This window comes from Muntiacus reevesi, chromosome 2 (genome assembly GCF_963930625.1).
Source record: "Muntiacus reevesi chromosome 2, mMunRee1.1, whole genome shotgun sequence".
NCBI classification, from domain to species: domain Eukaryota; kingdom Metazoa; phylum Chordata; class Mammalia; order Artiodactyla; family Cervidae; genus Muntiacus; species Muntiacus reevesi.
This window is the reverse complement of record NC_089250.1, coordinates 129,939,296-129,964,455: the sequence shown is the minus strand read 5'-3', so window position 1 is coordinate 129,964,455 and position 25,160 is coordinate 129,939,296. Positions and strand designations below refer to the sequence as shown.

At 37.1% G+C, this 25,160-nt stretch overlaps 1 protein-coding gene across 2 annotated transcripts in view; it reads left to right on the top strand.

The window, feature by feature from the left end:
- The window catches only part of PRKG1 (protein kinase cGMP-dependent 1), a 1,324,229-nt gene that overhangs the window by 1,287,696 nt on the left and 11,373 nt on the right, over positions 1-25,160 (top strand). For both annotated transcript variants that reach the window (XM_065922836.1, XM_065922835.1), the window contains exons 11-14: positions 10,527-10,666; positions 12,158-12,247; positions 20,035-20,176; positions 21,679-21,842. In XM_065922836.1, coding sequence (XP_065778908.1) covers positions 10,527-10,666; positions 12,158-12,247; positions 20,035-20,176; positions 21,679-21,842 — 536 coding nt within the window. The remainder of the gene's footprint in view (positions 1-10,526; positions 10,667-12,157; positions 12,248-20,034; positions 20,177-21,678; positions 21,843-25,160) is intronic.

The following is a 25,160-nucleotide window of genomic DNA, read 5'->3' as shown; positions in this document are numbered from 1 at the left end:
GTTGCTTCCTGACCTGCATACAGGTTTCTCAAGAGACAGGTCAGGTGGTCTGGTATTCCCATCTCTTTCAGAATTTTCCACAATTTATTGTGATCCACACAGTCAAAGGCTTTGGCATAGTTTTAATGCTTTTCTTGGGAAAGCTACTGCTATTTCATCCAGTGTATGCGTGCTCCGTCGCTAAGTTGTGTTCTGACTCTGTGACCCTGTGGACTGTAGAGGAACCCACCAGGCTGCTCTGTCCATGGGGTCTTCTGGGCAAGAACACTGGAGTGAGCCACCATTCTCTCCTCCAGGGGATCTTCCCAACCCAGGGATTGAACATGCATCTCCTGCACTGGCAGACAAATTCTTTACCACTGAGCCACTTGGGATAGACAGTGCTTAGTCTTTAAAAATTAGTAACACAGAGAATACAGCAGATAAGCAGATCTCCTTCAGGTGCTGTGGTTGAGAGAGAAGAATAAGTGAAACTTCCACCTCCCAACAGAATATGCTTGTATTGTAAATGCAGGGTCACACTCTCAGAGTGAATCATCACATTTCCTTAAGCTAGCTTTTTGTTACTTGGGAAAGCCTCCCTTTATCCTTTGGCCCAAGCTACCACCACAGGTTTGTTAGACTGTTTCCATAAAGTTAAATATAATTGTTATGCTTTTAAAATGTACATTATATCAAATTTCAGAGTCATAGAATTTTCCAGAACCCTTGGATGTAATTTAGTTTAGCCCTTCATGTTCTGTGAGGTGGCCTGAGGCCCAGTAAGGTTATATGACTAATCATAAACCTATTACTAAAACATCCAAGACTAGAATCCAGGTTTCCTGTAAGCTTTTCTTGAAATTTAGTTGGCATATAATATTATGTTAGTTTCAGGTGTACTACATAGTGATTTGATATTTGCATACATTATGAAATGATCACAATAAACCTAGTAATCATCTGTCCCCCTACAGTTATTACAATATTATATCACCATGTTCCTTATGCTATATAGTACACCCCCTTGGCTTATTCTATAACTGCACGTTTGTACCTCTTAAATCCCCTTCACTTATTTCATGACCCCCACCTCCTTCCACTCTGGCAACCACACATTTGTTCTCTGTATCTATGAGTCTTTTTTTGTTTAGTTTGTTTGTTTTGCTTTTAGATTCCACATATAAGTAAGATATTATAGCATTTCTGTTTCAGTCTGACTTACTTCACTTGGCATTCTACCTTCTAGATCTGTCTATGTTGTTGTGAATGGCAAGATTTCATTTTTATAGCTAATATTTTATATAAAACACACACCACATCTTCTTTATCCATTTGTCTGTTGATGACACTTAGGTTGCTTCCATATCTTGGCTATTTTTTTAAATTATGGCTAATAATGCTGCTATGAACGTGGGAATGCATACATCTTTTGGAATTAGTGTCTTGGGTTTTTTGAGCAAATACCTGGAAGTGAAATTGCTGAATCATAGGGCAGTTCTATTTTTTACTTCTAATAGGAATCTATAAAAATTTGGTAATTGTAATTGCCTATACCAATGGCACTAGTGGTAAAGAATCTGCCTGCCAATGTAGGAGATTCAAGAGATGAGGGCCAGTCCCTGGGTTGGGAAGATCCCTTGGAGTAAGGAATGGCAACACACTCCAGCATTCTTGCCTGGAGCATTCCATGGACAGAGGAGCCGGGCAGGAGCCGCAAAGGTTCATGGAGGCGCAGAGAGTCAGACCTGACTGAGTGAGTGAGCACACACATGCCAATTTACAATCCTACCAAGGAGGGCTCCCTTTTCTCCACATCCTCCCCAGCATTTGTTGTTTATGGTATCTTTGATGATAGCCATTCTCACAGGCGTGAGGCAGATTCTCACTGTAGTTTTGATTTGCATCTCCTTTTGATGATTAGAGATGTTGAGCATCTTTTCCAGTGTCTCTTGACCATCTGTATGTCTTCTTTGGACAAATGTCTATTCAGTTCCTCTGCCCATTTTTTAAATTGGATTGTTTGGGATTTTTTATGTTGAGTTGTATGGTTTCCTTGTATATTTTGGATATTAACTCCTTATTGGACATATTGCTTGTAAATATTTCTCCCATTCAACAGGTTGCCTTCTTGTTTTGTTGGCGGTTTCCTTCACCATGCAAAAGATTTTTAGTTTGGTGTAGTCCATTTGTTTATTTTTGCTTTTGTTTTCATTCCCTGAGGAGACATTTTGAAAAACGTATTACTGATGTCAGAGAGCCTACTGCCTATATTTTCTTCTCAGAGCTTATTGTTTTAGGACTTACAATTAAGTCTTTAATCCATTGTGAATTTATTTTTTGTATATGGTATGAGAAAGTAGTCAGTTTCTTTTGCATGTAGCTGTTTAGTTTCTCCAGCACCATTTATTGGAAAGACTTTTTTCCCTCATGTATTGACATATCCTTGTTCCCATTGTTATAAATCAACTGACCATATAAGCCTGGGTTAATTTCTGGGCATTATATTCTGTTCCATTGATCTCTGTGTCTGTTTTTGTGCCAGTAGCTACTTTTTTGATTACTATAGCTTCACAGTATAGTTTGAAATCAAGGAGCATTATACTTGCAAGTTTGTTCTTCTTTCTAAGATTGCCTTGGCTACTCAGGGTCTTTTGTGTTTCCATACAAATTTTAGAATTATTATTCCTGTGAAAAACGCTTTTTGTTAGGGATTGCATTGAATCTGTAGATGAACTTTGAGTAGTATGTTCATTTTGACAATATTGATTCTTCCATTTCATGAGCATGAAATAGCTTTCTAACATTTTATTTTCTTCAGTTTCTTTCATTAATGTCTTCCAGTTTTCAGGATACAACTCTTGTACCGCTTTGGTTAGACTCCTAGGTATTTTATTCTTTTGATACAGTTATAGATGGGATTGTTTTAATTCTTTTCTGTTAGTTCATTGATAGTTTATAGAAATGCAGTAGATTCCTGTATATTAATTTTGTATTATGAAACTTTACCAAATTCACTTATAGTTTTAATAGGGTTTTTTTGGGGGGGAGTGATATCTTTAGGATTTTCTATATATAATATCATGCAATCTGTAAACAGTAACAGTTTTACTGCTTCTTTCCAATTTGGAGTCCTTTTATTTCTTTTCTACCCTGACTATTATAGTTAGGACTTTCAGTACTGTGTTTAATAAAAGTGATGAGAGTGGGCATCCTTATATTTTTCCTAATCTTAAGGAAAATACTTTTAGCGTTTCACTGTCGAATATCATGTTAGCTGTGGATATGTCATGTTTATATATTGAGGCATTTTCCCTCAATACCCACTTTGTTGAGAGTTTTTAATCATGAATCAATGTAGAATTTTGTCAGAAGATTTTTTGTGTCTATTGAGATATTTTATTTCTCAGTCTATTAATGTGGAGTATCTTATTAATTGATTTGCAGATATTAACCATCCTTGCATTCCCTGCTGTAAATCCCATTTGATCATGGCTTATGATCATTTTAATGTTTTGTTGAGTTTGGTTTGCTAACATTTTGTTGAGGGTTTTTGCATCTATATGCACCAGTGATTTGGCCTGTAATTTTTTTTTAATGGTATCTTTATCTGATTTTGGTATCAGGGTGATGCTGGCCTGGTAGAATGGATTCAGAAATGTATTTTTCTCTTTAATATTAGTACACACAGTATTGTTTAAGAGGCCTCAAACTATCTTTATTTTTTTTTTTAATCCTTTTTTCATTTTTCTGTTCAGCTTGTGTAATTTCCATTACTTAGATAAGATCACTTATCTATTCCTCCGGGCTTCCCTTGTGGCTTAACTGGTAAAGAATCCTCCTGCAATGTGGGAGACCTGGGTTCAATCCCTGGGTTGGCAAGATTCCCTGGAGAAGGGAAAGGCTACAAGGCTACCCACCCCAGTATTCTGGCCTGGAGAATTCCATGGACTGTATAGCCCATGGGGTCACAAAGAGTTGGACATGACTGAGTGACTTTCACTTCACTTCACTTATCATCTAATCTACTATTGATCATTCTAGTGTACTTTTTACTTCACTTACCATGTTCTTCAGATCTGTTTGGTTCTTCTTTATATTTTCTAACTCTTTGGTGAAATTCTGTGTTTATCCATGCACTTTTATGATCATTATCTTGAACTCTGTTTTGGGTAGAATGCTTATCCACACTTTGTTTAGTTCTTTTTCTGAGATCTGGTCTTATTCCTTAGCTCAGTGGTGGGGCTGAGTTCCCACAGAGCTGTCTGCATGACTTGGGCCAGAGGGGCATGTCTGGGGCTGGTGCCGAGTACCCAGTGCTATTAGGATAGAGTTGCTCAGTTGTGTCTGACTCTGTGACCTCATGAACTGTAGCCCCCCAGGCTCCTCTGTCCATGGGATTCTCCAGGCAAGAATACTGGAGTGTGTTGCCATTCCCTTCTCCAGGGGATCTTCCTGACTGAGGGATTGAACCTGGGTCTCCTATATTGAGCCACCAGGGAAGCCTAATAGGATAGAAAGAGGATTCTGACGTTGTACTTTGCAGTACCTATGTCCACGTGGTTAGAACAAGCTCCCTAAAACGGCACCAAGGATGCTTCTGTTGTCCCCCTGCCTGTCCAGAGGCTCTCAGAGATGAGTAAGTAGTTCTGATCCAGGCTCCTTTCAAACTTCTGGGACTTGAAGTGTGTGAGACTTTTGTACATGCCACTTAAGAGTGAAAAAAGTCCTCCTGCTTTCTTTAACACAAACCTCCCTGGTTTTCAAAGCCAGATGTTATAGAGGCTCATATTTTAGGTGTAGGACCCACAGGCCAGGGAGACCGACATGAGATTGGACCCCTTGTTCCTTGGACAGGACTTCTGTGATTGTAATATTCCTCTTATTTGTGAGTTGCAGATCCAAGGGTGTGGGTCCTGACAGTATTGGGTTTCTGCCTCTCCTTATTTCATGGCAATTCCTTCTTTCTGTCTTTAGTTGTAGAAAATCTTTTCTGCTAGTCTTCATGTCACTCTCATAGATGGTAGCTCTGTAAGCAGCTGTAATTTTGCTGTGTCTGTGAGAGGATATGAGTTCATGGTCCCCCTGCTCTGCCATCTTGCCCACCTCTCCCCGTTATAAGCTTTTCTAAACTCACTTCATCACCTGTGGTCTATAGCATTAGCTTACCTAAGCAAGTCATCCTTTCCTGTCATGCATGGAAATGTAATTTGAACTACTTTATAAAGGAATTTTGCATAATAATAGGCTATGTGATATTGTCAGTTCAAACCTTAATTTAATAAATTATTTTAATTACAGTATAGTTCAGAAATCCATTTTCTTCCAAAATAATGAAAAGATATCTATAGTGCTAAATAAACTATGAACTGTTAATAAAAAGGTTCAGTAGATGAATGGCCAAGTAGATTCTAAGGACCAACCCCTAGTCATTGCACTGAGCTAATTTTAACCTTGCTCTGATCAAAACCCTCTTTTCAAAACCCTCTAGTAAGTGTAAAGAATTAGGTCCAGCAGGAGACAAGCCTTTATAAAGCAAATGTTTGTCCCAGATAAAAGAAAGCACATATTTAAATACAGCCAGCAATTGTGTCTTCAATTTAAAATTTTGGTAGTACTTTAAAATACTGGTAGTACTGCCTCTCATCTTCAGGTCCATATTATTTGGATACCAGATAGAGGCTGATAGTTAAGAATGTGTCAAAATCTTTGTCAAAAATTCCCATATTAAGATTCACCTTGCTCAAGTATATACTCCTTCAAATGGCAACCCAGTGTTTCACGTTAAAATAACTTTTTACACAAATGAAACTTTTGCTAATTTTAATTTCTGATATGGCACATAGCTTACTTATAAAAAACAAAAGAAAGATATTGAGGACTAGCATTTTTTAATTCATGTTTCCTTTCTAGAATTCTTGAGAGAGAAACCAATGTGGTACAAGGGTCAGCAATCTTTTACCTAAAGCCTCTCAATCTGCTGCTTATTCACTGGGTAGAAGTGAAGTAGGTGGGTTGGGAATACAAACTGGTCCAAAGTTTCATTCCTGTAGTGGATCATATTTTGACAAAATTGCTTTGGCATGAAGAGACCATTAAACTCAGAAGCACAAAAGAATAAAAGCAACTAACTGAATGTGTTCTCTGTTCCAAACACTATGTTTGATATATAGGCCCTTTTATTTCATCTTCACAGGTAAGAATTATTCCCATACTACAGATGAGGAAATAGAGTTTTAGAAATGTGTCCAGGATCACAATAAAAAAAAAAAAAAGTTGATATTTAAACAAAGGTAGACAAGTTTCAAAATTCACATTCTCAACCAGTGCATTAGCCTGTACATCTAGGTGGTATTGGAATGATCTGCAAAGACAGACCTGGGAATCATGCCTGACCAAGCAGACTGGGAAGGATTCCTGAGCAAAAGAAAGAAAGTATGCATTCCTTTCCTTCTCTTTTGCCTGCCTCTGTCCACACTCAACACTGTCATCTCTAGTTGACCTGCTATAAAATCATCACCATTATTTCAAATCGGCACAAGTGGTGTTGGTATAACTAATCTTGTGGTGGTGGGTTAGTTGATAAGTCATTTCTGACTCTTTGGGCTTTCTGACTCCATGGACTGTAGTCTGCCAGGCTTCTCTGTCCATGGGATTTCCCAGGCAAAAATACTGGAGTGGGTTGCCATTTCTCTCTCCAGGGGATCTTCCTGACCCAGGGGTTGAACCTGCATCTACTGCATTACACGTGGGTTCTTTATCACTAAGCCACCAAATAATTAATTTGGCCAATAGGACAAATAAAAAACAAACTACATTTTACCTTAAAATTTTTCATGGATTAGTTTTGTGAAAACACCTTCATAATAAAGCACAATCGTTTAGACTCACTTAATACAAACTTCTGTAACTTACTCTGAGAGTTTGTGTTGAAATAAAAAAAATAAGGTATGTTCTTTAAGGATGTGACTAGTGTGGTTCAGCCTGAACTTGAATAGGTTGTTATCCTACCGCACACAGCTTCTCAAGGTCTTTGCATTCATGGAATCCTAATACAGTGCATTCCACTGTACCAGAATCCTTTGAGAGAGTCAGAATAAATAGCTATTCTGATTTAAAAAGACTAAACATTTTTCCATGACCAGAGTCATTATTTTCACTTCTCATACAGGTGAGATATGCTAACTGTGAAAGTTAACCATTTCAAAAAAGTTAAAAAGAACTAAATCAACTAAAAATCTCCCTAAGAGACCATTGTTAATATATCAGTGAACACATTTCTATTTGACCCTTCATAAATATATTTTGTATTTAGATGCAGATGGACAACTGTCCCCAAAATTCAGTTGACATCCTAGAGATGATGTTATTAATGTAGAAGGCTGTGTGGCTGGGAATAATACCATATCTTAGTCATTCAAGGAAATATGAAGGTTAAGCAAACATGCTGTAAGCATAAAAACTAAAAATTCAGAGCTGAATTATATAGATATTTGGTATGTATATTTTCTATGCCATATCAGCATACAGAAATCTTTTCTTCCTTCTTATGCATAAGGGCAGTTTTGGAAAGAAGAACAATAGTAAATGCTATATACTTGTCATTTATAAGTTCGCTTGCTTTATCCTGTTAAGCTCAGAGATACACAGTATGGTGCTAAGATACAAGCTCTCTTGTGCCTTTGTCAATGATAAGTCATCATGGCTTATTTCCTTCTTTCTTTGATTCACTTAGTCAACAAATACTTCATGAGCATTTATTCTATGTCGGGCACAGTGAACAAAAAAAAAAATCCCCAGTCTTGGGTTGCTTACAGAATAGTGAAAAGAGACAGATACTAAACAAGTAATCAGAATAAATATTTGGTGTCATAAATACAGAATAAATATAGCTTGTGACAGAGCTATATAGAACTCTACAAAAGGGAAGGGAGAAGTAGGTGGTTACTCTTTTATGTAGATTGGTGTGAGGAGAGACTTTCTAAGTAAGGAAACATTTGAGCAGAGAATTTAGGAAAGTGAGCAGCAAGCCCGGAGGATAACTGTGGGAGAATATTTAGGCAGGCATGGGCAAGTGGCCTGAGGTAAGAGCTTGCTTGCTGTGCTCAAGAAGCAGCAAGGTATCCAGTGTGACCTGAACACAGTGACCCCAAGGGGGGAGCGAGGCTCACAGGGAGCAGGAGTTCAAATGATGCAGGGCCTTGTAGGCATCTGTGACAGCTTTGTCATGAGTGAGATGGGAAGCCACTGCAGTGTTTGAGCACAGAAGTGACATGATCTAGCTTTGTTTTAAGGATAACATTTGATCTACCCAAGGTATATGTAGAGAGACAACAACGCATGCCCATATGGTGGTACTTTCTCATGTAAGGTCACAGTTAACTCCATACAGTACATGGTGTTATCCTCAGCCAGAACGAGGGCTCAGAGACGTTACTCAGCTGCCCAAGAAGACTGAGAGAGAGAGACCTTAAGTGGAGTTAGGATTGATGTCCAGACCTGTCACCCTAAAGCCAGAGTTCTTTCCTCCTAACCTATACACAAGTTAAAATGCTAACTACTCTAGAGAGAGTAATTGTTACATTGTATGACCTACTTTTCAGTCATTTATCTGGGTAAGACTCTAAAGAGGCAATATGATCAGATTTCTTCTCTGAATGTTAATACTCCTTTTTAACTTGTTATTTTATATTGTAGTAGAGCTGATTAGCAATACTGTGACCGTTTCAGGCACACAGCAGAGTGATGCAACCATACATGCACATGTATTCATTCTACCCCAGAGCCCCCTCCCATCCTAACACTGACATTGAGCAGTTCCCGGTACTATACAGTAGGTCCTTGTTGGCTATCCATTTTAAATACAGCAGTGTGTACATGTCCATCCCAAGCTCCCAAACTATTCGGTCCCCCTCATTCCCCCAGCAACCATAACTGGTTCTCTAAGTCTGTGATTCTGTTTCTGTTTTGTAAATAAGTTCATTTGTATCATTTCTTTTCAGATTCTGCACATAAGGGATATTATGTGACATTTCTCTTTCTGACTGACTTCACTGTAACAATCTCTAGGTCTATCCATGTGAATGTTAGTATTCTGACACAGCTCATTTTTCATGTCATCTTTCTTCTCTGTCCAAATTTCTTTTAGAAATGAATTTTCACATTTTGTATTTTACTATGAACTATAACTGAGCTCATTTGTGTCACACTAATCTATCATCTCAACAAGGATCACAAACGGCAAGAGGGCCTTTAGCTGTTTAAAGGCATTTTCAAATATCCATTTTCCCCTTCTAACCTGTCATAGATTCTCAAATGCTGGCAGCAGACTGAAGCCTCTTTATTTGAAGTGTCTTCATGTTTTCTTCTAAAGACCTTGCCACATCAATATCTTCTCAGTTGAATTCAGTCTGTCCATGTGTACATGAACAAGACACTTAAAACTTTCACCATCCTTGCAGCTAAAGCTGTAAGCAATTGACAACTAAAGAGGGGGCGGGCATACTTCAGTTGAAAAGCAGAAATGACTTGTTGTCTTATTTCTCCCGTGCCTTCATTAGTTCAGAAAAATGTGGGCTGTTTGGTATTATCTTGTGGATTCTTTGGCCTGAGAGCACTAGATGATAACTTATGTTAGGTGATTAGCTCTGCTGTCTGTCCTCCTTACAAGGAGAGAGTCACCTTGCTGAATTTTTTGTAAAACAGTGAACACAGACTAGCACCTATATTTGGAATGGCATTTGGAGGACCCAAGCCCCTCCAGAGTCACCAAGAGCCAAGAGGGGCTGCAACAGAGGCTTGGAAGTACTGGGGACACCAAGACTCAGCTTAGGTCTCCAGTTAATATAACCATGGAGTAAAGTTTAAGGTCAGAGAGGATTAAAACCATCATACCTATTTTGAGAAGACAAAGGAAAGTAGTTTCCAGAATCTTTTGAAAAACAAAAAAAAATCTTATTACCATCTCTGCTTTCTTTATCTGGAGAGAAGGAAAGACTGAGATAAAAAGAAGTAACAGTACATAAATTTTCAGTCTTAGCAGAGACAAGGGTCTGTCACTGAATTAAATAACTCTAGAAATGTTTGTGGACTAGAACTAAAGAGGAAAATCATATAGGACCATATGGCCTTACTTTTTCGAAACTCACTGGAAGTAATAAAATTGGAGAAGAAATTAGTTTTTATTTCTACTTTTCTGATTCAAGGAGAAAAATGGTAAAGTATACTCAAACACATAATATGAAATGACATGAAATAATACAAAGAGAATCAAATACACTTGCCCTCTTCTAATCCCAGTGGGCACAAAACTAATTGGGAATCCAGTTGGTAAAAATGTATCAAGTCCAGTGGAATGAGACTGGGCAATGTCTGTGAGCCCTGGATTTCAAATCCAGCTCCAGACAGGCTTTACCATGACACAGGTGGTGTTCGGGGTGTCATTTCAATGCTCCATGCACCTGTTACTTTGGAGCTAAGAATGCATTGTTATATTAACTCTGTAGATTTTTTTTTTTCTCACTCACTCCCTTCTGACTTTCTTTAAGGTCCAGTTAAAAAGTGAAGAATCCAAAACCTTTGCAATGAAGATTCTCAAGAAACGCCACATCGTGGACACAAGACAGCAGGAACACATCCGCTCGGAGAAGCAGATCATGCAGGGGGCTCATTCTGACTTCATAGTGAGGTAAGGGCCATAAAGAAGGCTGAACACCAAAGAACTGATGCTTTCGAACTGTGGTATTGGAGAAGACTCTTGAGAGTCCCTTGGACTGCAAGGAGATCCAACCAGTCAAACCTAAAGGAAATCAGTCCTGAATATTCACTGGAAGGACTGATGCGGAAGCCTCAATACTTTGGCCACCTGATGTGAAGAGCTGACTCACTGGAGAAGACCCTGATGCTGGGAAAGATTGAGGGCAGGAGGAGAAGGGGGCGACAGAGGATGAGATGGTTGGATGGCATCACCGACACAATGGGTTTGAGCAAGCTCTGGGAGTTGGTGATGGACAGGGAGGCCTGGCATCAGACACAACTTCGCTACTGAACAACAACAACAAGGGCCCTGCCCAAGGCTTCAACTCCCCCATTCCAAGTGGAAAAGCAACCACTAAACTCTCTGCCATGTGCACTCACTGTTACACATTAGATTCACACAAAGAAACATATTTTTAAATCAGCTTTTAAGAAAGTTTTCACTAAATAAGAAAGCACTAAAATATTGATTTTTAAAAAATGAGAATCAGATTCTGAAAAAAAAAAAAAAAACAAATATGTTTTTCCTAAAGGAAAAATCAGACTTCGTGATGTTCCATTTTTATCTTCAGTTATTCTGGAACTCTACATAGACCTCTGGTACTTGAAAGACAAATTATTAATACCAAAAATCAAACTATTTTATTTTGAATATTCTTTATTTCAATATTTCTTGAAGATTTTAAAAAATGAAATGACTGTTCCATCTCAGTATTTTGAGAGCACTCATAAGATGGCAGTGGGAATTTTTTTTAATATATGCAAAATTTTCTAGTTAATTTACCAGTGGCACTTGCTGAAAACAGGGTATTACATGAATTTAAGTGACCAGTGCAAAATATTATACACATCTGTACTTTAAAGTGTCATCACTGTATTTCCATGTTTATGTTTATGCATGTTTATGACCACTAAATAGCGTTCAAGAGACCATGCTTGAAATGTTAGTCAAATTGGAATTAGAGAAATCCCAAAAAGTCCTCTTGGTCCATAATCATTGAGATTAAGCTTGCTGGTGGCTCAGACAGTAGAGAATTTGCCAATGCAAAAGACACGGGTTCGATCCCTGGGCTAGGAAGATCCCCTGGAGAAGAGCATGGTGACCCACTCCCGTACTCTTGCCTGGAGAATCCCTTGAACAGAGGAGCCTGGCAGGCTACAGTCCAAAGGATCGCAGAGTCAGCAATGACTAAAGTAACTGAATACAAAACATTTCAAAGGAGAGTCTATGCCCTACAGTGTGTAAGTCATAAACAAAACCTCCTTTTTCCTCTTTATGAATTTAGATCTTTCTCATTCCTTTAATAAAATTTCAAGCTTGGCAAATCAAGAGTAAGACTTTAATCTGGGCAATGAAAAATATTTACATGCTTTTAAAAACAGTAATGTTTATAATTCTTGTTTTTCTGTTTGCAATTCACAGATTATACCGAACATTTAAGGACAGCAAATATTTGTATATGTTGATGGAAGCTTGCCTAGGTGGAGAGCTCTGGACCATTCTCAGGGATCGGTAAGTTTTAAGAAATTTCTATCATGCCTTTGAAAAATGTAGTTGTTGGTGATGGTTTGTAAGGAGAGTGAATTATTATAAAAGACATGTTTGCATTTTATATATGCTTCTATTTCAAAATGTAAAGTAACAATGGGTCACAACCCATAGCTGGCCACTATACACATGATTTAATGTGAATACGAAGCTCACTGTTTCAGATTTGTAACCAATGATACAGGATTAGTCCATCGTAAAAATGACCTCTCAAGGTACATACAGAGGCCTTAGTTTAGCGTGATCATCATAATCAGATAACTGTATGCCTAGAAGTCACTTCATTGCTGTTAACAATAAAGAAAATGTTATTTTATAGTTGCAATCTGGATTAACGGTCATTGAATTATGCTACCCATTCTCCAGATAAGAAATTTTTCCAAAGAATTCCAAGAATTTTTTCTTTACTTTTACATTTCTTTTTGGTTTCCCTGGTGGCTCAGATGGTAAAGCATCTGCCTGAAATGTGGGAGACCCAGGTTCAATCCCTGGGTCGGGAAGATCCCCTGGAGAAGGAAATGGCAACCCACTCCGGTATTCTTGCCTGGAAAACCCCATGGACAGCGGAGCCTAATGGACTGCAATCCATGGGGTCGCAAAGAGTCGGACACAACTGAGCAACTTCACTTTCTTTTCATTCTTTGATTTCAAAATTAACAGAATTTCCAGCCATCCTTTTCATTCCATACCTGATCTTGGGAAGAAGATGAATCCACTTATAAGCAGTATTTCATCTGACCAATCTTAGATTTACTCCTCTGTGCCCTTTCAGGACAGGTAAAGTTGGTCTAGTTACTGCCTGTTTCTTTTAATAATGCAAAATTAGCTTTCTAATTCCTATTTATGTAACTAACAGTCTTTAAAAAATACTCTATAAAATGTCCTGGGAGATTATTACCAACCTTAAATGTTTACTTAAACAAACAAACAAACAAACAGCATATTTTCTGTGAATGATCATTCAAAAGGCATCTTTGTTCCTTTGAACATTCATCTTTAGACATCTCTTTATTTGTTACAGTCTCACCCCTCAGACTCTCCTTCATCAGGTAACATCTTTCAGGTTCAGGGACAGACAGCCCTGATGTTGCCAGAAAGCCGTGTTATTTTTTTTGACAATTTGTTATTTTGTAGATATCCCCAAATAGCACAGCTAGTTCTTTATAAACTATTGTATTAGAATCTCACTCCTAATTATATCCTCATGGTGCCTGCCTGTCTTTGTACCTTTTCAGGTCTTTTATTCCCATTGCCTTACTTGTATATGTCAGATGGATTTCTTTTCACCTCATTGTGTCTTATTACACAAATATTTTCTTAAATTCAAGATAAATAAACCTATTAGGGAATATATCATTTTGGCATGAGGGGACAGGGTTAAACATCTGTACTGAGCTATTATATCACAGCAAATTACTACATGACTTAATATTTGGGTACAGATTATATGTCAGGCATTGTGATACAGGCCAGGGATAAAATGATAAATCAAATAAATGTGGTCCCATGCCTCATAACTTACAGGCTGTTGCACAAATATTCTGATTTCTGAGTTAATATCTGGTCTATCCTAATATGCTTCTACTATCTTATTTTTGACCTGATCTTTCAATCCACTGAAGTATTTGAAATTTATAAGCATTTATAAGCCACTTAGGCAGAGGAACAGCTATCTTAAACTTCTACTAACTTCTTTAACAAGACACAAACAATAAAAAAAAATTTTAATAATTAAAAAAATAATTAAATGTTAGCCTAAAGTCCACTGAAACATGCATAGGCATCAGTTCAACTTATTTTTTGAAATAAAATATTTCATATTTCTCCTTACTTTGATTCTGCATTTTTTAGGTACATAATGCTAGCCAAGGCTTACAAGTGAGATGCATTTTTGATCTATCAGGGTAGCAAAGGAATGCAATTAAGAAGTAGCTTATCTGCCTGGTGGCTCAGTGGGTAAAGAATCTGCCTGCAATGTGGGAGACCTGGGTTTGATCCCTGGGTTGAGAAGATCTCCTGGAGGAGGGCATGGCAACCCTCCAGTATTCTTGCCTGGAAACTTCCATAGACTGTATAGCCCATGGCGTCACAAAGTGTTGGACATGACTGAGCAACTTTCACTTCACTTTCACTTATCTTGGGAGGAGAGGACGGAGGGAGAAGATCAGTGATGGTCCTTTCTCTACCTCTACCAGGTTGCTTTTTGAATCTTTCCTTTGTCCTCCCTTTTATCATCTTTGGGTTTGGGGTACTAGTTGCTAAGTCTCCCCAGTGTATTAAATACTCCTCAAGGAGGCATGCTCTGGAGAAACAATAGTTACCTGATATTTCCTAAAGGTTCAGACATTAGAAGCAATGGAGCTAACACATAGAATGATCTTAGAGTCACTGTCCTCTACCAACTTTCTTTCTTATATATGTCAGTAGCCTTATTATTTTCACTCAAGAGATTTTTTTTTTTCTTATTCAAGAAATTGCTGGAGGAAAAACATACTTTTGGACAACCAGGCTCCAATTAATATTGTTACAGACTAGCTTTCTCATTGCTTGTTTAAACTGGGGCAGAAAATCCTAAACATTAATTGTTAGAACCAAAAAAAAATAAAAAAAAAACCAAGAGAAAAAGAAAACTATGTTACTAGTCACAGTGTATAGAAAATATCTGTATTCAAAACAAACCATATTGTTCAATTTGTTTAATTTTCCTCTCATGTCCCAGTAAGTAGTAGTAAGGAAGAAGCTATTCTGAAAGCATAAAGGAAATGTACTGGTTGTCAGGTTAATCTGAAGAAAGGCTTGTGTGACCCCTGAGCCTCAGGGATTTAGCTCAGGAAGTCTCTAATAGCAATGACATCCTCCTTGTTTTACCTCCCAGCTGAGCTGACCATTTCTTGCTTCTCATCAGCATAGAAAAAGAACACAGGGCAGTTTTCTTATTTATTGTCAAGAAGTAAGAATTGATACCATATTTACAAACAGGTTTTGAAGACTATTAAATATTTTCTCATCTTTGAAATATAAGGCACTGAAAGGTTAATTCTGGCAGTTATTGCCCTAGTTTATTTTTCATTAGCTATCATGTTTTATCTTCTAGTTTATGACTTTTCCCCACAAATTCTGTTACATGATTTGGAATAGATTGGTGCAAACTATATTCACCTCTCCTCTATAACAGTTACAGAATTAGTAACCCCTGCAACTTTCTTAAAAATGTAAGTGGTTAATATGGTAAGTATATATACTTATGTTAGGATATATTATATAGCATTAGTATTTATATGTTACATATTAATATCAGTTTATATATATTATAATGAATATAAATATAATAAACTATTAGCATTTTTTTAAAGTATATGTTCATTTTTCCTATGAAAGTCATTCAGTGTCTGACTCTTTGTGACCCCATGGACTATAGAGTCCATGGAATTCTCCAGGCCAGAATACTGGAGTGGGTAGCCTTTTCTTTCTCCAGGGGATCTTCCTGACCCAAGAATGGAAACGGGATCTCCTGTATCACAGGTGGAATCTTTAGCAGCTGAGCTACCATAGAATATATTAAATAATTAAGAAGCCATAATTTTCACATCTCACTTCTTGTCTTCACTCTTCCTAGATATGTTTTATAAGCCAGCAAGTAACTTTCTATATACATTCTCCTTTTTTCCAGCTACTTTATGGAAGGAGATTACTTGAATTCCATCTTAGATGACCGATTAGGTGGAAATATGTCATTTCTTGGTGTGGTTAAAATTACTCTTAAGGAAATGAGTATTTTCACAATAATTTAGCCTCCCTAATTTAACAATTGGCAATAAACCTGTAGCATGATGCTTCAGGTTTATATACTCTCTAATGAAAAGAAGGAACTTATTCTTCAGTAAGAGATGCTTTGACTTTTTCATCCTGTCTTTTCAGGACTTGGTTTATGACAAGCTGATTAAACACTGTGACTAAATTTTGAGTATATTAATAAGTGTACATAACCCTTGAATTCCCTGAATCAAATTGTTGTTCTGTGCTGCCATCTAGCTAAGATAAAATACCTACTCACTCCCACAGAGGATACAAGAGCCTATTCCTTACTTGTTAATTGAAATGACCCGACTGCCAAGGCATAATTTATTATTTCAGAGAGCTCTATAGGGCAATGATTTATTTCTTTAAGCAACTTTCTGTTGATAGAACAAGCTTTCATTTTTGTTTTAAATCAAATTTACACTGTCATTTCCAATTCTAATGGTAATTTTTCATTCTGAATCAGCCTAATGCTATGCTTTTTGACTGCTTTCCAAAAGTGTATTTTAAAATTCAGATTCCCTGCATTAAATGTTTAGTGATGAAACTGTTTCTGGTAAACATTTTGTGTGCATATATTGTATTGACTTGTCACATAACATGAAAATGGATTTGAGACAAATTTTTACTTAATTTTTAAAATCAGTTTCAAATATCTATGTGTGTGTGTGTGTGTTTGTGTGTGTGTATGAGATACTCAATCCAGATCTGAGGAACTAGAAACCAGCTTTCTAGAGCCATCCAAATTTCAAAATGGCTCAGAACCAAATCATCAGGAACTAAAGACCCGATGATATACATCATTTCCTTCATGGTGGAAAAAGGAGGGTTTCAATTGTAAAAGGATAATTTTTACCTATAGACTTGTGAAAGGCATGGAGAAAGTGAAAAGAACAGAGATTAGCAGAAAACTCTTCAGAGCTGACTCAAAGTGAGCCCTTGCAGTGAGAAACAGCAAATGTTTCAATAACAGCGATAATTAGAGGTGCAAACTCCCCACTCCCATCCCCAGAAGACTGTCCTGTATCAGTCACTTTTCCTAGATTAAGACACTGGTGGCACTAAAGAAGAGTTTTTTGATGCTGCCATTCCCTTCTCCAGGGGATCTTCCCAACCCAGGGATCAAACCTGGGTCTTCCACATTGAAGGCAGATTCTCTACCATCTGAGCTACCAGGGGAGTCCCTCACACACATACAATAATGGCAACTATCTACTGAGTACCAGATGTGTGCCAGGCACTTATTTTAATACACACTGCAAATTTTTTGTACCTTCACAACAACCCAAAGAGAGAATTTCTGTTATTGGTCTCATTTTGAACATGACAACACTAAGACCCAGAGAAGCAGTTAGTTGTTTAAAATTAAATAGTAAGTGGAACTCAGATTTCAGTCCAGGACTTTGCTTCAGAGTTCACATTCCTAACCTATTACCCTCTCTGATGAATCTGAGTTTGTAGTGAGATTGTTTTGTCTTTCTGCTAAATATGAGTATCATTCAGCAGAGATGCCATGAGAAATTGATCTTTCATTAAGTGTATTCTCTCTTTACACTTTGGTTCTGTTTTATTAACAATGGAATATTAAGGGAAACAGATCTGTTGCTCAGCATTGCAACAGCAGAAAGCAAGAGTTGTAGGCTTTGGAAAAGGCCCACCCATACCGCAATTAGACAGTCCTATTACAATGAAGTAATCAATTTTCTTATCAAAATAAGGCATGTAATGTGAAAAAAAGACAAAGCCGATTCCATGTACTGTTTTTCTTTGGATTTTTCTTTGCAATGTTCTCCATTGAGAAGGGATTGAGGTTGTATATAGCACTCTGTTTAAAGTTGTATAATAATCAGCTACATATGGATGCTTACTAATTCAGACAAATGATATCTCAAAGAAATATGCTGCTCTTGATAGACAAACATAATTAAGGTCAAAGATGAAAGAACCTTTAAGGTACTCTATCTCTTTTGCAATACACAGGATTATATAGTGTCAGGGCTTCCCTGATGGCTCAAGCAGTAAAGAATTTGCCTGCAATGCAGGAGACTTCGGAAACATGGGTTCAATCCCTGATTAGGGAAGATCCCCTGGATGAGAAAATGGCAACCCACTCCAGTATTCTTGCCTGGGATATCCCATGAACAGAGGAGCCTGGTGGGCTACAGTCCATAAGGGCACAGAGAGTCAGACATGACTGAGCACACATGCATGTAATTCCTTTCCTATTACCCAGGATTATATAGTGCTAGTTCTGCAAAGATAGCTCCAAGTCAAAAGACAATCATATCATATTCTATACCATTCATTTCCTAATGTAAATGCAGTTAGTTGACTGAGCATGTACACATTCTTAATGAAACTTTTTATTGTCCTTATAAGTTCAAATTGTTCCACCCAGGTATTGTTGTAGAAGGATACCAGGAACTTAGTTATTATAGTTAAGATTCTAAGAAGTAGATATCACTTAAGCCTCAAATTGTATTTCAACAAAAGACATTCCCTTTGGAAAGAGCTAATTATTTCAGTGACAGCTCCGGGGACATTAGTAATTGAAATGAAGACTAGAACTTTCTGGAGGAGGCTACATATTTTTAAAACATGACCTGAAAGATGGCTGCCTTAGCCTTAGAGTCACTGATTAGTTTTGCAGAATAGCAGCCCTATTCTACTTTTCAGTTTGTTAGAATTTACCCCTCAATACTGAAGAAGAAGCAAATGTGAGCAAAATGCAAACTGGTATCAGTGACTCTCGTGAAAGCAAATTCCAGGTCTCTACTTTTTACGTTCCCCAAAACCTGCTCTCCTGTTATATCTTAGCCACCTCAAGAGCTAATGAGCTAATGTTCACACTAATTTTCTTGAATTTTCATGAAATTATTTAATTGCATTTACTACTGTTTGAGAAAGAAGAGGAGGGGAAGGCAGTTTATCTTTCTAAGGGATTCCATGGTGGGAGGATGGGGATGGGTAAAGTATAAAAGTTTTGCCCTAGGGCCAAGGATTTAACATTGGATGATAAGGTTTTTCCTTTTTTGTTATTTGATTAAATAAACACACAAACAGACACAAAGAGCTTTGTTGCTAAACACCATTATTGAATTTAAACATTCCTTTCCAATTACCTTTTTCCTTCTATTTATCTTTTAGCTCTATCTTTTCCTTCTAGTAAGAAGGCAGTAGCACAGGAAATAGATAATGTCTGTCTTCCTGGCAGAAGTTTCAAACAGAAGAATACTTAGGGACTTCTCTGGTGGTCCAGCGACTTATAATCTGTGCTCCTAATGTAGAGGGCTCAAGTTCGATCCCTGGTCAGGGAACTAGATCCCACACACTGCAACTGCAAGTTCGAATGCCACAACTAAGACCCAGCACAGCAAACTAATTGATGAAATAAATATATTAAAATAAGAAGAATACTTAGATTGTGATATGCTTTTATCAGTAGCACTGTAACTCATTTCCAAAGTGGTTCTTTGAAAGCATTAACTTTTATTCACCTTCTCAGGAATTATATGTTATTATTTAGAAAGATTCAAAAAACAAGCTAAGAATAAATATGACTATACTCATACTCTCTTCTTTAAAAAACACCCCTTGGTAGACAGGGTCTAAAATAGAATTTGCCTCTCTTCTGCCTACCTCTCTGTAACTTTGCCTTTTTAGACTGTAGTAGGTTGTTGGGAGGAATCCAACATGAAACATGGTAAATGGCTGACCTCTTCTTCAGGAAGTTAGATTTAATCATCCTACTCATAAGAGCAAACAATTCCTTAACTTAACCCTTAAATGGTTTTTAAAACCCAATGCAGTGGTAGCCATATGACATTTGGACAGTAGGACATTGGTCTTTGGGGTCAAATTTTGACATAGGAAGAGAGTGAAATAAGAAATTAAAACTTATTAGACAAACTAATTTCTTTCATACTTTTTATTCCCCATTTTCTGTATCTCAGCGGGTCATTTGAAGATTCTACAACCAGATTTTATACAGCATGTGTGGTAGAAGCTTTTGCCTATCTGCATTCCAAAGGAATCATTTACAGGGACCTCAAGCCTGAAAATCTCATCCTAGATCACCGAGGTTATGCCAAACTGGTCAGTATGTTTCACACATGGTTTCTGCCTGCATTTTAAAGACTAGTGTTTGAAGCTTTATGAACATTACAATCTCATTTTTCTTTTAATATATAGCATTTTAAAAAACAGGTTTCAGCATTACTGTTTTCAACTGACTATTCTTTCAAGTTAAATAGGGTTATGATAAATTAAATTGGCTAGCTTTGAATGAATAAAATCCTGGCAAAAACCCTTAAATAGGTGTTAATCATGCTTAATCACATGTATCCTCAGACCCAAAAAAGCTTTTTCTAGCTGGCTTTCTGACATCCAAAGGGAACAGGTATTTGTATTATGGAGAATCATTATTTTAGATTTAAGAATAATGCTAATGCGACTGCTCTGGTGGTCCAGGGGTCGGGAGGCCCGATACAGGGGACCCGGGTTTGATCCCTGCTCCAGGAGGATCCCACACGCCATGAAGTAGCTGGACCCACGCAGCACGATCACTGGAGCCTATGTGTCCTAGAGGACTCCCCTGCTGGCTCAGCCGGCCCATGCTCTGCAACAACAGAACCCCCTGCAACGAGAAGCCTGCACATCGAAACAAGAGAGTAGCCCTTGCTCGTCACAACTAGAGAAAAGCCCTCACGCAGCGATGAAGAGCCCCTCCACTGCAACAAAGACCCAGCACAGCCAAAAAAGAATAATGATGATAATGATAGTGGGAAAAAAATGGGCTTTACAGGCAATGTTATCCAGTCCATGTTAGTAATAATATTAGTAATACTAAAATTGGTCAAGAGCTCTAAAGATTTACTGTAGAAAGGAAGTTCTCTTATTTTAAAATGCATAACTTTTGTAGACTCTGCATCTTTCAATCCCTGATTCTACTTTTTAAGTTTCTGGAATGTTTATTCAACCTATGGTTTTCAAAGAAATTTATATGCCATTAATAAGTAATTAATGGCAATTAATTATTTGTATTCTCCACCAGTTGCTTTAGAAAAAATAGGTTTTCTACATTTGAGGCTCCTCCTTCAAAAGTTTTCTAGGACAATGCAGATTACATTTCAATTTTATCTCTGTTTCCTAAAGACAGAGCTATTGGTTCCATAACTTTGTTATTCAGCTCCTTCAACAATAAAAATAGCTTCTCAATTAATATTAAATGAATTGTCAACTTCATTAAACCCAGCAGATATCTGGAAAATATGACCGAGTAAAGGAGAAATTATTTGTTTATGCCCCGATCTCAACTGGCATGAAAGAAAGAAAAATGGAAATTATTTCTGCAAAGAAAGGTTTGCCTTTATTTTTGATGATGTGAATTTTATCCTATGTTAAGATTTCCACTTTTCCTGTTGAAACTGAACTGATTGTTTGAAATATAGAGATGACTCCTTTTAGAAGACAGGACTACAATAGTTTGCATCCGTTTTTATTTTATGATTATCATCAGTATACTTCAACAAAGTAACTTTTCCACTTTTAAGCTTAATCAAAAGTGGCTTGAAATATCTTGTTTCTCTCTTTGTAAGGTTGATTTTGGCTTTGCAAAGAAAATAGGATTTGGAAAGAAAACATGGACTTTTTGTGGGACTCCAGAATATGTAGCCCCAGAGATCATCCTGAACAAAGGACATGACATTTCAGCTGACTATTGGTCACTGGGAATCCTCATGTACGAGCTTCTGACTGGCAGGTATGGACATTGATAGAGAACTGCCTTATAAAGATAGACCAGCAAACAGCTACTCCCTCCTGCCTTTGTCTCTCTGATCAGACTATCTTAAAGTACTTTCACAGGTCTTGCTACCACACTTTTTAATTAGTTATGCAGATAACCAGAGAGAAGGCAATGGCACCCCACTCCAGTACTCTTGCCTGGAAAATCCCATGGACGGAGGAGCCTGGTGGGCTGCAGTCTATGGGTTCACTAAGAGTCAGATATGACTGAGTGACTTCACTTTCACTTTTCACTTTCATGCATTGGAGAAGGAAATGGCAACCCACTCCAGTATTCTTGCCTGGAGAATCCCTGGGACGGGGGAGCTTGGTGGGCTGCCATCTATGGGGTCGCACAGAGTCAGACACGACTGAAGCGACTTAGCAGCAGCAGCAGCAGATAGATAACCAGGGATTCTTAAAGCAAAACCTAAAATGGGTCAGATGGGTGCAACAAACTCAACATCAACTCTTGGTCTCATTATTTACATATATGTGAATGTGGAAAGATCTAGTGTCTTTCTGTGAGATCTGAGCCTAGTCATTTAGTCAGCAAGAAAGATGATAGTCATAAAAATATAGTCTGTTTTTCATAGACGTTAAGAGAACCTGTTAACTATTGTTATATCTAATTGAAATGTGAACGCAGATCTGTTGTGTAACAATACTGTAGTTACCAACAACTAAAAAAGGTACTACAGATACGACCAGGTATAAAACAGATCATAAACTCAAGGAAAAGAAAAACAAATAACACCACGAAGCCTTGGGCTCACTCAGCGCAATGATTAACAGGGTCATGGTCATCATGAAGTAAAGAGTTCAGAAGAAGGTTAAATTTGTCCAGGGAGGCTTTTGAAGCACATAGGACTAGTTGCATCTTACAGGAAGAATAATAAAAAGTACAGCACATTCCAGGCAGAGGTATGGCTTAAACAGAGAGGGAGTACTGTGCAAAGACATGAAAAGGGCTGATGGTAAGAAATGATGGAAGATCAGTAAGAGTCACGTTTCAACAATAATGAGTGCTATACCTGAGTGTTCGGACTCCATCCAGAGAGGCAATCATTGAAGAGTTTCTGATAAAGGAGTGACATGTGTTACAGTATTTAAGAAAAACAATCTTGTGGTAATGTGTAGAGCAAATTGGAAGGATGGGGAAGCTAGTTTGAAGATCATTCCAATAATTCAGATTGAAGAAGCAGCATGTGGTGTAACAAATTACTTATGAAAACCTAGTAGCTATAGTGAAAATGAGAAAGATGGCACTTTTGGTCTCATGGTTATGAAGATACAGTGAATCTATGAAGTACTTAGAAAGTCTAGAACATAAGAAGCACTTCATTAATGCTAACAGCTACTCCTAGTACTACCATTGCCAGGAATAGTTATGTGGTGGTTTTTTATTTCACTTGGGGACAGTGTATATCACTACTCTTGAATCACTTATGTTGACTTCAAATTAATAGACTTTATTGATATTTTTTGTTAATTTTAGATGAAAGATACTTAGGCAAAGGTAGCTAAATAATATACAGGAGAAATGATTCAAAGAAACATAGGAAGAGTTCAGATAAACTGATCTAGAATTTATCTGTGGCTGTTAAGCATGATCTCTTTAAAAAAAAAAAATATCTTCAAAGATACCTGAATGTTCATAGATGACAAAAGTTGTAAACCTGCAGAGTTCAGGGACAGTACAAAGCTGAAAATCAGATTATAAGCAACATAAAATCATATATAAGCAACAGAAAATAGAATAATAGCAATTAAAACCCAACCAGGGAGAGAGTAAACAGACTTAGGGAAAATAATGGAAAAGAAGAAAAAAAAAGGATATATAAATTATTACAGAAAGAAGATACAGAAGTCAAAGGAAACAGGAAAAGCAACTATATATATGAAGGTGTTCAGTCACTAGGTCATGTCCCCAACTCTTTCTGACCTCATGAATTGCCCGGTTCCTCTGTCCGCTATGTATATGAAGGGATGATTACAAATGTGATAGAAAACATACTCAATTAGGTAACAGAAAACCCATGACACAGACTTGACTCAGGGGATCCTTTGGGTCGGCAGTGACTATGGGGAAACAGATTCAGAGTAATACACCATCATGTGTCCTAGCGTAATTTGCTAGCTTCAGTGATAGAAATAACAACATAATCATATGAGTTTCTAAGCTACAAAAGCATTTCATATATGGGATGGGACTGAATTAAAGTTGGCCTCAACCTTCTCAGTAGTACCTTCAATGTCAAAAGATGGAATATGTAGTTCTGAGAGAGACAGAATATAACAACTAATTGTACAAGATTAAGTTATTAAAATATAAAGACAATAAATAATGTGGGTATCCCAGGCCTTTCTTGACAACACTACTGTATGACCAAGTCAACTAAGAGATGAATCAAAATAACTTTGGTTATTTTTTTTTTTTTTTATAACTTTGGTTATTAAGCGACACAAACATTAAAATCTTTGACAATCTTAAAAGTTTCAGGTGGGAGAGAGAAGGTAAGAAAAACTACAGGCATACTTATTTGTCATCATTCACAATTAGGAATCTTAAGTATTTTTTACAATTGAATTATGTCATTATAAAAAAAAAAAACTCCAGTCAGTTTTTAAAATATTTTTTCTTTTGTTTTTTAATTTTATTGGAGTATAGTTGATTTACAATGTTGTGTTAGTTTCGGTATAGAGCAAAGTGATTTAATTACACATAAACCTACTCTTTTTCAGATTCCTTCTAATATAGGTTATCACAGAATATTGAGTAGAGTTCCCCATGCTGTACTGTAGGTCCTTGTTGGTTATCTATCTTATATATAGCAGTGTTTTTGTTCATCCCAAGCTTCTGATTTACTCCTCCCTGCTATGTTTCCCCTTTGGTAACCATAAGTTTATTTTCAGTATCTGTAAGTCAGCTTCTATTTTATAAATAAGCTCATTTGTTTCTTTTTAAAAAAATTTAGATTCCATATATGAGTGATATACAATATTTGTCTTTCTCTGACTTACTTCACTCAATATGACAGTCTCTAGGTACATCAGTGTTGCTACAAATACCATTATTTTGTTCTTTTTTATCGTTGAGGAATATTCCATTTTATAGAATGTATGTACCACATCTTCTATACCCTACTGCTGACAGACATTTAGGCTATTTACATGTCTTAGCTATTGTAAATAATGCTGCTTTGAACATTGGGGTGGACGTATCTTTTCCAGTTAAGAGTTTTCTCTGGATATATATGCCCAGGAGTGTGATTGCTGGGTCATATGGCAACTC